General features: G+C 39.9%; 3 protein-coding genes across 3 annotated transcripts in view; 1 reads left to right on the top strand and 2 right to left on the bottom strand.

The window, feature by feature from the left end:
* Positions 1-12,591, bottom strand: part of LOC120428324 (uncharacterized) — a 229,376-nt gene that overhangs the window by 50,219 nt on the left and 166,566 nt on the right. The window contains exon 6 of the mRNA XM_052706902.1: positions 7,110-7,750. Coding sequence (XP_052562862.1) covers positions 7,110-7,750 — 641 coding nt within the window. The remainder of the gene's footprint in view (positions 1-7,109; positions 7,751-12,591) is intronic.
* On the bottom strand, positions 1,881-3,505 carry LOC120428328 (protein CDV3 homolog). Its single transcript, XM_039593325.2, has one exon. It carries the CDS (start codon positions 3,381-3,383, stop codon positions 2,625-2,627), a length of 759 nt encoding a protein of 252 aa, XP_039449259.1. The 5' UTR covers positions 3,384-3,505; the 3' UTR covers positions 1,881-2,624.
* On the top strand, positions 8,099-9,998 carry LOC120428326 (uncharacterized). The gene has a single exon (XM_039593323.2). It carries the CDS (start codon positions 8,158-8,160, stop codon positions 9,961-9,963), a length of 1,806 nt encoding a protein of 601 aa, XP_039449257.1. The 5' UTR covers positions 8,099-8,157; the 3' UTR covers positions 9,964-9,998.

The following is a 12,591-nucleotide window of genomic DNA, read 5'->3' on the forward strand; positions in this document are numbered from 1 at the left end:
AATAATTTTTGTTACATCCAAATGTCTGTATCTTCAGGAAAAGTTTGAAATATGTGTAAGGTTCACAAGATTAAAATTGAATGTATCCAGTATAAAAGAACAATAAGGCTGGTACAAATATTTTTAAAAGTTTTCGTCACCCCCCCCTTCAAAATTGGCCCGAAAAATCAGGGGGCAAAAAAAATTTTTTTACAATAAACTTCAAAATTTCAATGAAAATTCAAGTGCAACCAGCTGAAATCAAATTAAAATACATTCTTCTGCGTTTAAAATCATTTTTAGCGTGTTTGGGTTTATTAAAAAATCTTAAGATTTTTTGAAAATTTTCGATGCAAAATCTTTTTTTTCGATACAATTTTTGTTTTTGTCTGATCTTAGATTTTTTTAAAACTAATGATTGCAAAACAACTGAACTAGTGTAAAATGCATTTTAAAACACTTTTTTCATTTAAATGTGAAGATTATGGCTTGTTATTCAAATTTTTATATTTTTTTATTTTTTTGCCCCCCCCCCCCCCTTGACCTCGGCCAGGGCCGAGGGACAAAAACTTTTTTAAATATTTGCATCGGCCTAAATAAGGAAAAAAAAAACATTACTCAAAACTTTAAAGAAATTAAATATTCAAAGTCAGTATGTTTAAAAATGAGTTGAGTGTAGTCCGTAACAACCCTGTTTATTCCATAAATTTTTGTTTTATTTCTTTAATTCTTGAATTTAATTCTTTAATTTTTAATTCCATTTCACCATCACTATTTTGCTTACATTTTAGATTACACAAAATTAGACTACTTTGGATCATTTTTAAATCATAGTTCAGTTTAATTTTGAGAAAAAATAAAATTTAGATAACGAATACTAAAGTAAAATTTTGGAAAATTTTCTAGCCTTAAATTTTTTTAGAATTTTAGAATAAGAATTAAAAAAAAATAGAAATCAACAATTTCAAAATATCAGAATCTAAAAAAATTTAAAATTTAGGTAGAATGTTTATGCTTTAGAATTCTAGTTTTTTTTAAATTTTCAAGTGTTCGAATTTTTCAATTTTTGATTTTTTAAATCATTCAATTTTTCTGACAAACTGTATGATTTTCTCTATGCTAAGCAAACGACCAATTTTAGAACAAATCTCTGAGGATGGTGGGGCAACTGCCTCATATTGTCCCACCCTGTGTGCGCTAGTAATTTGTAATTTTCAGTTGAACGGAAATCCAAATCAAATCCAAATTATTTGATTTTTAAACCTAAACATATTGCAAACAAGCTACGCGCTTTTCATCGTGACCCTTTTCTTAAGCATTTTTATATAGAGTTCTGCGTTCCTTCCGAACTGACCGATATAAAAAATTAAATATTATCAATGTTGCAAAGTTTGGCCTGGAAGACATTCAAATATATCATCAAGGGCGAATTTTCAAAAAGAAATGAAATTTTGTAGTAATATTTTTAAGATCATCGAAATTCCCTGACCCAGCTTAAAATTCCCTGACTTTCCCTGACAATTCCGGGTTTTCCCTGACTTTTCCAGAAATCCACACTATGTATGTGAGGAAGGTACCAATCACCTAAAGGTGGATTAAGCAATGTTTTTAATTAGTATTTCGGTAATAAGTTGTCATCGGGATTTTTTTAAGTTATGCAGGTGGAACCAATAAAAGAAAATCTTAGCAAATAAATATCCTTTTTTTATTGGGGGTGGTCAGAGATTGAAATACAAAATGATTCCGATATTTGAGTTAATTCCAGAGTACTTTTTTCAACTAGAATTTTTTATGGTTGTTGGACCTTTCGGATAGTAGAAATTCATTGAATAACAGTAGAGTTATAGATATTTTGATCACTTTCATGTGGTTTGTGATATTTCCAATAAACACTGAATCCGTTGATTTTCATTCATTTATTTTACTGATTTACTGAATACAAAAACCAACACAGCAGTAATGTTTGTAGAGAAACAGAAACTCTGAGAATTTTCACAGAAAAACTAAACTTTGCGAGCTTTTTTTTTCAAAAATGTGGAAGAAAGCAAATTGTTGCTCCGCAAACAGTTTTCGAAACATAACAGGAAAAGTACGCCGTTCTGGTGTTCTGGCCAGGGAGAGAGAGAAATTGATGCTTTCCGGTTTGATTGAAGTGGTCGTATTATTCTATACAATTAACCATAATCGTTTTCTCTCAGAGGACATTTGCAATGTTATCATGATTCAAAAAAAAAAAAGTGTCGGATAGCCACGCGTTGAAAGTGTCTCCGCGCGCGCGCCACAAGTAAAACGGATCGTTTATTTTTGAGAAATAATAACAGTACACCAATCTGGAATCGGAACCGTTTCGTCGCCCACGGAGGAGACACTTTGAACGACGTACACTCTCACTATCTTAGTCTGTCGGCCTCTATCGTTTTTTTGTTTAATATATTCTGTAATTATGAGCAGTCTGTGTGTAGAGCACGAGCGCCGGTAAAAAGAAGAAGATTGTTGATATTAAAAGGAAACAAATACGAAACCTAGGATGCTAGCAGCAGCGCGCGCCGGAAGAAGAAAGTTGTGGCCGAATCTGTGGTTGTGTGTCAGTGTGATTCCGGGAGCGCCACCACCACCGTTCGTCCGTCCGTCCGCCCACTCGTCGTCTAGCTGTCGTTGCTGAGCGTGGTAAACTGGTTCCTGACGGAGAGTGGCGCCGCCGAGGGCATGTCCGACGGCCGGACGCGGCCACCGTGTTTCACTTCCTCGAAGGTTCCGTCCTTTTTGCTCTTGGTCGGATCGGGCTGTTCGGTGCCGAGCGTTGGGAAGAATTCCTCGTTCTTCAGATCGGGTGCGACTCCCTTTTTGCCCTTGACGCGGAGGTTCTTCATGGCCGGGGACACGTACAAGCTGGACGCGGCTCGAGGAGCTGCGGCCAATGCTGCCGCCGCGGTTTGTTGCTGCTGTTGGTCGCCGCCTTCGGCACCTGGTTTCTTCCATGCAGCACCCGCCTTCTGTTCCGCTCGGTCCGCTCCGGTTCGTTCGCCGTCATTTTCCCTAGGCGTAGCGCCACCATCGTCACCACCGTAATGTCCCTGCTGGTATTCCTCTTCCGTAATGTTCAGCTGCGTCAGCTTCAGGCCACTGTAGTCTTTCCGTTCCTCCTCGAACTCCTTCCACTCTTCCTCGACGACCGGTGCCGGGGCGGCCTTCTGCTCACCACTGCCTTCGGCGGCGGCGCCATCACCACCCGACGTCGACGAACCTACCACCGCTGCTGGGGTCACCTTCCGGGGCTTCACCTCGGTGGCTTTCTTCGTTGTGTCCTCGATGACTTTGGCCATCTCTTCCGGCGTGGCGAACTTTTTCACCGTGCCCTTCTTTTTGCGATCCTTTTTCGCGAAAAAATCGTCCAGATCGGCCATTGCGGAACACACGAACAACGTGGTGCACTACGCGATTATATTTCTCCCGTACTTCTGGGGCTCTTCTGTCCGAGGCGACGACGAACGACGAGTGCGATGGTGGAGCAAAATCCGGCGTTGACGTTTCGCTTTTGGCGAACGAGAGAGAGAACGAAGAGAACTGGAATGACAGAACCGCGGAGTCTGACAGTTCTCCTCTCTCGCGCACTACACGTTTACGCGAGGGGAGAGCACAAATGTGTAAAACACGCGTTACGAACGTTATGGACCGGCGCAGTGTGGCCAGATTTTCCGAGCACGAAAGTTCACCTCTCCCGCAGTCACGAAAAAGCCCAGCAGAGATGATTCTGCCGATGTAAATGGGCCTAGTTTAAACAAACAGTTTATCTTGCTGGTTCATGATGAAAACATTAACTAACGTGAGCAGGATAGACTGTTTATTTACGGTTCTATCCCATTCCCCAGAATTCCATTCCCCAGAATGCCATTCCCCAGAATGATTCATTCCTCAGAATGACCTATTCCCCAGAAAAGTTTTATTTTTATTATGAAAGTACTTTATTAAAAAAAATGATCAGTTTTAAAGTGTGAAGTATTTAGATTTCGTCTTTATTGTGATAACTGCTAACAAAAGTTAAATGTTCCCTTCTTTAAAGAACGGAAAACGCTCTTAACTTGTGATGATTGTTGACGAAAGATGAATTTTCCCTTTAAAGTTGAATTTTCCCTTTTTGAAAGAAGGGAAAACTCTCTTGCCTGTCAGTATTGCTGACAAGAGTTTAATTTTCCCTTTGAAGTTTAATTATCCCTTCTTTAAAGAAGGGAAAACTCTCGTGACTGTCATAACTGCGGACAAAAGTTGAAATTTCCATTTAAAGTTGAATTTCCCTTCTTTAAAGAAGAGATAACTCTCTTGACTGTCTGCCGAAAGTTTAATTTTCCCTTTAAAGTAGAATTTTCCCTTCTTTAAAGAAGGGAAAACACTGTTGGCTTGTGATAACTCCAGCATGCTGACAATTTTCCTTTAGCAGTTTTCCCAAGTAAAGAGAGTTTTCCCTTCTTAAAGAATAAAAAAATAGTGTCAGCAGTTATCACAAGTCGAGAAGGCTTTTTGAACCGATTCTAATATTGAATTAATGTTTTTAAAATATCATTATGCCAATTGACCATTATGCGCCATTATGCAAAATTATGGTATACCAAACGGCGCTATACTAAATGGCATTGTATCAAATGGGAAACATAACATGTTTTTCAAGGTCATAAATATTTCTGGAGAATGGGTCATTCTGGGGAATGGATCATTCTGGGGAATGGACAATTCTGGGGAATGGCAGTCTAGGGAATGGAATTCTGGGGAATGGGATTCTAGGGAATGGGATAGAACCTTATTTACACTTCTAGAGTTTTTTTAATAGTTCCTATAAACATATGAAAGACAATAGTTTATAGGACCTTTTGAAAAAAAAAAAAAAAAAAAAACTGTGGACTTCGTATTTGACTCATTTACATTGTTTTTCTTAATTTTTATATTAGAATCTATCTAGAATGGTTCCAAAATTCCTGCCTGAAAGAACTTTCAGCTCTGTTACAATTGGGTCCTAAAATTAGGGTTTAAATTTGTGATATTATTGTTCACAACGATGAAGCTTGTTTTTCTGAGTACAATGACCCTTTATACGACCGCAAAGGATTTAAAATGGATTTTCAAATCAATTTTAAAAAAATAACTTCGCGGCCCTACTTGACAGCTTATTCCAAAGGGATCATAGTTGATACATAAAAAAAAGTTGTCTTGTCAATTTATTTTGTTGCATTAAAACTAATCTTTTTTAGTTTGAACCCCGTTGGTTGGTCAAAGTCAAACTATAAAGTAACGAACTGTCACTTTTACACGGCGTTCACGCACACTATCAAAACAAACGATTGATAGTGAGTGTGATCTCTGTGTAAAAGGGTTGTCAAACTAAAAAGTGACCCCGTTCGTTTGATAACATTTCTTTGTAATTGGATGAAACTTTCTTCATACGCTCCGTAGAAGCAATTTTGCGTCAAGTCTCTATACAATTTTGCAGGCTGGTCATACAATGGTTACCTTAATATATCTTGAGTTTCGTTTTTGGATCGATTTAGTGTCTCCGGCAATGTTATAGATTATAATTAGAAATATTCAGTAAAATTAGTTACACTCTTTAAAAAAACAATTCCTTTATTTAACTTTTTTGATCAAAAGCTGGATTCCCAAATTATTTTTGCTATTTCAATGTTTGTATGTAACTCAAAATACATGTTTTGAGCCAAAGTGCATGTTGATGCAAAATCTGGTTCCAAATTGTAAATATTTGAAAAAAAATGTTTTTTTTTGAAAATATCGAATTTGCAAACGAAAAGTACTTTCCATTTTTAGGATGTAATTTCGTATTTTTTTACATTTTTTAATACTTCGTGAAGGAAAGCCACCCTTAAAAATATGTTTGAATAGCTGAGAAAATTTCCTGCAATTATCTCTCTGAGTCTTTGAAACTCGGCCAGTTAGTTTAACAGATACAGCCTAACAAAGAATGCAAATCGACGATTTTTCTTGCTGTCTGACGATATCTTGAAAACTATTGATTCGATTTTCATTGTTAAAAAATAATCTTTTGTCAAGCATTACGTTTCAAAATATTTACAAATTGACAATTTCCGTCATTAAATAGTTTTGACCAAATTTTAAAATGTTTGTTGTATGTTTGTAATTTTGTTAAAATGATCAAAACATTTCACAAAAGTTTTATTTTTTAACCCTCTACTGCCCAAATTTTTTTTCGAAAATATTTATTTTTCCCGTGTTTAGGAGGTCATTTTGAGCAACTTTTGTTCTACGAAAAACTTTACTTCTCTTGTTTTATGTTTTTCTTGTTTCATTTTTAGTATTTTAATTTGCATTTATCTTGTTTAGTTTATGTTTGTTTTTGGTGTTATTTGGCCTACTCTACCACCTAATATAATTACATTTCGCCTATCTAATTTTTTCATGTTTTACAGTCACTTATTCAAATTTTTGCATGTTTTTCACATTTTCTGCTATAGAATCGCACCATCATCATTTAAATTGCAAAAAAAATGCAGAGAGGCATAGTCTGGGACACTACAAAAATTACTGCATACTTCTTTTTACTGAAAATATTGGAAACGTTAGTGAAAAACACAGCCTAAGTTGACCCCTAAAAAAATGACATTTTTAAAAACATTGTCAAAGTCACATAAAACAAGTTAAACTTCCAACCCTGAAATTTTCTAAAATTTTAAGAGTTCTTCTTTCCAGTGCTTTTTAAAGATCAAAAATTGGTTGAAAAATGGATTTTTGGCGATTTTTCAAATCGAAGCCCGTCTAGAGGCGGGGTTAGGTTGTAAAGGGTTAACTATGGTAAAAAATAAAACTCTAACCAGTAGTGTTTGAGATATCGTCAGTTGAACTTAAAACTTAAAAATAATGTATGGACAAAGTTTCATTCAAAAAAAAAAAAAATAAATACAAATTAAAAATACTGTTGGAACAATAAACGATATGAGATTTATGAGTAAAATTACCAATAAGAAAAAAGGCAAACACCGCTCAGCCATGTTGTTCGCAAAACGAAAGTTTTACCAAATGATCCTAAAAAACTTATGTGTTGCGTCTAATTAAAAAAATTACAGTAAATAATAAACTTGAAACCGCAAACCCCCCGTCAATACACTCACCTGATATACTTTTTATGGCCTCGTTTTTCGCTCTCCTCGTAATCGTCCTCGTCGTCATCCTCCAGATCGTCGTCCTCGCTGTCATCGTCGTAACTTCCGGGGTACCGTTCCTCACTGTGACCTGCACCGATTTCTTCCAGCACCGTGTCTTGAATTTTCTTAAAAGTCCTATTGTTAAAACTAAATCCGTCCTCGCCACTACTTTTGTTGGGTTTTGAATCGCCCTCGATTTCGTTCGACTCGACGCCAGGCGTCGGCTCACCACTTGGATTGCCCAGCGTGGTCAGCGCGGGCGTGGACGCGCTGGCCGTCGATTCCGTCTGGTTCGGCTCCTGTCCGGTCACTACAGTCGGAGTTGCTAGCTCTATCACGTTGACTGTGGTTTTGCTGTCCACCGGCAGGTCAAGCTCACTTTCGTACACGTCAGCGTCCTTGGTCGTCGGAGCCGGCAGGACCACAATGTCGAGCGTTTCCGTGAACTGGTTGTTGGTGTCGTTTTTGGTGGAGGACGGTGGAACGATTTCGTTCTCTGCGTCGTCCACCACTTCGACGTCCTTCTTGAAGTAGTACTCGTTGCCGATCCGCTTGATGTCCTCGATCTGGTCCAGGTTGCTGGGGAGGATCTTGAGCACGCGAAAGTCCTGTGGATGATAAAGTAAAAATTCGTAGATGAGGATATTTTCTCGTCAATGAACTCTTATTATTCTTTGTATAAATCCTCGTATGATTATTTCTGTTTTGAACAATACGGTTACTTGTTTTGGCAAATCGACCATTAATTATGGCCTGGCACCTGTACGCGTGCACAGATCGACGAGACATTAAACACAACATTTACGCAAACTCATCGTCATACTACCAGCACAGACCAGTTCAAATTTGAAACGTAATTTGCAATGTCGAATATTTTCAAACAATTGAATCATTGAAATTGGTAGGAAGGATCGGTAAAACCTATTGAGATCAGTATAAAAACATGAACCAATAGTGCTTCGGATCATCAGTTTTCCAAGCTCCTGACACCGAGAAGTTGTTTCATTCCGCCAAAATGAAGCTAGCAGTCGCCTTCACAGTGGGACTGTGCCTTCTGGCAGTTGCTTCAGCAGTTCCAGCACCGGCGCCGGGCCCTGAACCAATCTTTTCGCTGTTAAGTGGACTCACCAGCAGCCTCTTCAGTGCCATTTCGACTACAGTGTCAACTTTGCTGCCCAAGATAAACTCCACCATCAGCCAGATTACGGGAACCCTGACAGGACTCGCGACCACGGGAACCACCGCCACCACCACCACACCAACCGCACTAACCACCTTGCTTAGTACTGCGGTTACCAACGCCCAAACCGCCCTTCAAAATGCTACCACGGTGTTGAGCACAATCCTGCAGAATGCAACAACGGCACTTACCGCTCCCGCTACCACGCTGGCAACGGCAGTTACCACACTGAACACTGCCTTGGGTACGGTTCTTTCCGTCGGAGCTAGTGCACCGCTGAATTTGATCTACGCCCTCGGAAACGCTACCGCTAACGTGACCAGCCAAACCGCACCACTTCAAACTGCTCTAAGTACAGGAATCTCAACTGGCATCAGCACTCTGTCGACAGCATTGCCGAATCTGCTCTCTACGATCACTTCGATCCTCAGCCAGATTCCGACGGCTCTTTCCGGAGTTGCATCCACGACCACTCCTCTGCTCAGTACTGCGTTGACCAATGCTCAAACCGTCCTCCAAAACGCATCAACCGTGCTGTCTACTGTCCTGACGAATGGAACAACTGCGCTCACAACGGCGCTGACCATCCCGGCAACCACACTGGCAACCGCGGTTTCCACGCTGAACACTACCCTGGCTGGTGTGCTTTCCGCAGGAACAACCGTACCGCAAACCTTGATTAGCGCACTGACCAACGCAACATCACTCGTGGCCACTCTAACCTCGCCCATCCAATCTGCCCTCAGTACTGGACTAACGACCGGTCTCAGCACCCTGTCGACTACGTTGACGAGCTTGGTACCACAGGTCACAACAACCCTGGGTCAGATTCCGACCGCATTAACTGGACTCGTATCGCCTTTGCTCAGTACCGCGTTGACCGGCGCCCAGACGGTACTCCAGAACGCTACCACGCTGCTCTCCACAGCCCTGCAGAATGGAGTCACAACGGCGCTCACAATTCCGGCTACCACGCTGGCAACGGCAACTTCCGCGCTCAACACTACCCTGGCTTCGGTCTTGTCCGCTGGAAGTACCGTTCCGCAGATCTTGATCGATGCCCTGACCAATGCAACTACCAACGTGGCCAACCTGACCTCCCCCCTCCAAACTGCCCTCAGTACGGGACTCACTACTGGACTCAGCACCCTCTCCTCTACCCTGTCCACACTGCTGCCACAGATCGCTTCCACTCTTACCCAGGTTCCGACGTTCCTCACCAGCTTAGCGTCCACGGCAGCAACGACCGCCACCACCGGCTTGTCATCCATGCTCAGTACTGTGCTGACCAACGCCCAAACCGCCCTAACGGCCGCATCCACTGTACTCTCCACGGTGCTGGCGAACGGAGCAACGGCCCTCACCTCGGCAATGTCCACCCAAGCAACCCAGCTAACGTCGGCGATCACCGCGTTGAACACCGCCCTTGCTTCGGTTCTAGCCGCCGGAACGAATCCCTCGCAGACGCTGATCTACGCCTTGGGCAATGCCACCGCAAACGTGGTCAGCCTGACGTCGGCCCTCAACGCTACGGTGGCCCCAGCAGCGACGAATGTGGCCACTGCGATCAACACAGGAATCACCGGAATAACTGGACTGTTCAACACCGGGTTGAATTTGTTCGGAAGATTGTTGGGATAGAATGGATTATGAATAAAGTTCCACTGAATACTATATTTTGTTTGTGTTTTGCAATACAGATCGCAGAGTCTGCTGTCGTCACATTTATCAACTTCGAAAAAATGGATGTTAGAAAAAAATTACGTCGTGAATTTAATTTACAATTTCATGAATTTTATCTAAACCATTTTAGGATGTTCTTAGTCATCCAAAGTGTCCTGAAGTCGAAAGCATGATCTAACATGCTGCTACCACGAATGGGTTAAGATATTAAGAGTTACGAAAGCGTTTCATGTCCAGGCATGTTCACTTCTTGTTTAATTGTTTAACTAATTTTTGAGGTGATCTGTATTCATTACTATTTGTAAACTTGGTAGAATCAAATACTTTAATTAAAAAATTATGTCAATTTCCTGAATTTTAGGTCATTGTAGTTCTTTCAACAATATTTCTCTTATTTTATTTGGCTATAATATGAATAGTACTATCTGTATGATTAAGAGAAGCTGAGAGTTGAACAATGCCGATTTGGTAACTTTGGTTAAATTACAGACTTTTAAAAGAAGAACAAATGCTCAGTACTTTGCGCAAAATAACCATTTCGGAAAAAAAAAACAAAAAACGTATATGTTATTTAAATACCAAATTTGCGTTTTTGCTAATACTTAAAAATTCCGCAGGCAGTCAAAACAAACCCGATTCAGTTTACTGTATTTTGAGATGTTAAACATAATTTAAAATCAATATTTTTTAAATTGATTAAGCGTGCTGTATCATTTGAATAAAATGTAATTGTTTTTACTTGTAGAAGTAATTGCCATTTTCAAAATCAGTTGTCTTTTCAAACTTTTAGGTTGTTTGAGTTCAAGGATTAATAAAAGTTTTTTTGTGCAAATTTTGATCGAAATTGGTTGAGATGAACCCATTGATACCCGAGCCTGAAGTTAATGAAAAAAATCTTTTCATAAATACAAAAATGACATTTTTAAATTGCTAATAACTTCTCAGGATCGAGTTTTAAAGCATAAATATGTTCTACAAAGTTGTAGAGCATTAAATTTTCAATAAGAAACTCGCTTTTGAGAATGTTTGGATGGAAAAAGCCCACCAAACAGTAAGAAAATTGTGTGTTTCAAACATTTTTTCGATTTCTCCCATACAAACTTCACCTTCGAGTATCAATGGGTAAATTTTGATTTTTTTGAATTTTGAAATTTTGAAATCAGTTTTAGATGGAGTATAAAATTAATCAGTTGTTAATCTTAACATAAAGCCAAAACAAAATTTCAGCTCTATTTTTAGCGTTTCCTAAACATTATGTTTTTTATCAGAAAATTGACAAAACTGTCAAATTACAGTATTTGTTCGGTAACTGGGCTGAGAACGTAGCCCAGTCACCGAATGCTGCTCGCTAACTGGGCTGAACGAAAAATTACGAGGGGATCACCGATGCATAATATTTTCCACATGAAATATTATAATAAAAGTTACTCAAATTATTTATAATGCTTACTTTTCATACTTCTTCAATTCTGACTTGAAATTAAATAAATGTTTGAAAAAAGTTTTTGTATTCATTGAAAATGATTTTTGCATCCATTAACCCCTCGGTCATTTCGGTTTGTTTTGGTTTTTTGACGTTTGACTGCTTTTTAACTGGGCTACGGCCCAGTTATCGAGCGCCCAGTTAAAAAGCAGCCCAGTTAAACAGCGCCCAGTTACCGAACAACTACTGTAATTAATTAATTTTGGCTGTCAGCTGCAAAGATGCCATTTTCGATCAGTAATATTTGAACAAATATATTTAAAAAAAATAGCGTCATTTTTGTAGGACAGTTTGAAATAATCATAACAATTTTGATGATTCTGAGTTTTGAGTATTTTGATGTCTTTATTGGTCGGATAGCTACCAAAACTTTTTGAGGATCTGTATGGACGAACTAGTGTTGCAAAATTACCTCTTTGATCATGAAGAAAGTACAAACAAAGTTTCAGCCAAAAAAATAAATAAATAAAGTCTCTATACGAATTGAACATTGCAAAAAGACTGTTTATTACATAAACTCAAATAAACTTAACTTTTCCATCTTATACTTATCCGAAAATGGAAAAGATGGATCCAATCAGCGTTCCAATGGAACCAAACAGACCGGTTCCAGTGGTCGCGGTGGTGCTTGCAGCCGTGGACAGAACCGACGTTACGTTCGCGATGGCCGTGTTGACCGCGCTGGTAATGTTGTTCAGCGTGGTAGCGGCATTGGTGGCCACGGTTGTTCCGTTGGCGATAATTCCGGTCAGGGTCGTGTTGAGGGTTCCGACCAGGGTGTTCAAATTGGTAACGGCCGTGCTGAGGCGAGTCTGCAGGGCAGTGGACAGGTTCGTGACGGTGGTGTTGGCCGCGCTGACCAGGGCAGTTTGGGCCGCAACCAGGGTGGCGTTGGCATTCGACAGGGCCGTCGTCAGGGTGGTGTTCAGGGTCGTTCCAATGTTCGTCACAGCCGTTCCGACATTCGTGGTAATGTTACCAAGAAGAGTGCCAATCGTCGAAATGGTACTGTTCAGAGATGTTTGCACGTTCGATACCAGAGTGCCGAAAGTCGTGGCAAACGAGCTGAACAGAGTCGAGAAGAGGCCACTGAACAGCTGGGG

Source organism: Culex pipiens, chromosome 2 (genome assembly GCF_016801865.2).
Source record: "Culex pipiens pallens isolate TS chromosome 2, TS_CPP_V2, whole genome shotgun sequence".
NCBI classification, from domain to species: domain Eukaryota; kingdom Metazoa; phylum Arthropoda; class Insecta; order Diptera; family Culicidae; genus Culex; species Culex pipiens.

What these genes read in the sequence shown, in the direction of transcription:
- LOC120428328 (XM_039593325.2), bottom strand. Translation starts at nt 3,383, where the DNA reads ATGGCCGATCTGGACGATTTTTTCGCGAAAAAGGATCGCAAAAAGAAG.
- LOC120428326 (XM_039593323.2), top strand. Translation starts at nt 8,158, where the DNA reads ATGAAGCTAGCAGTCGCCTTCACAGTGGGACTGTGCCTTCTGGCAGTT.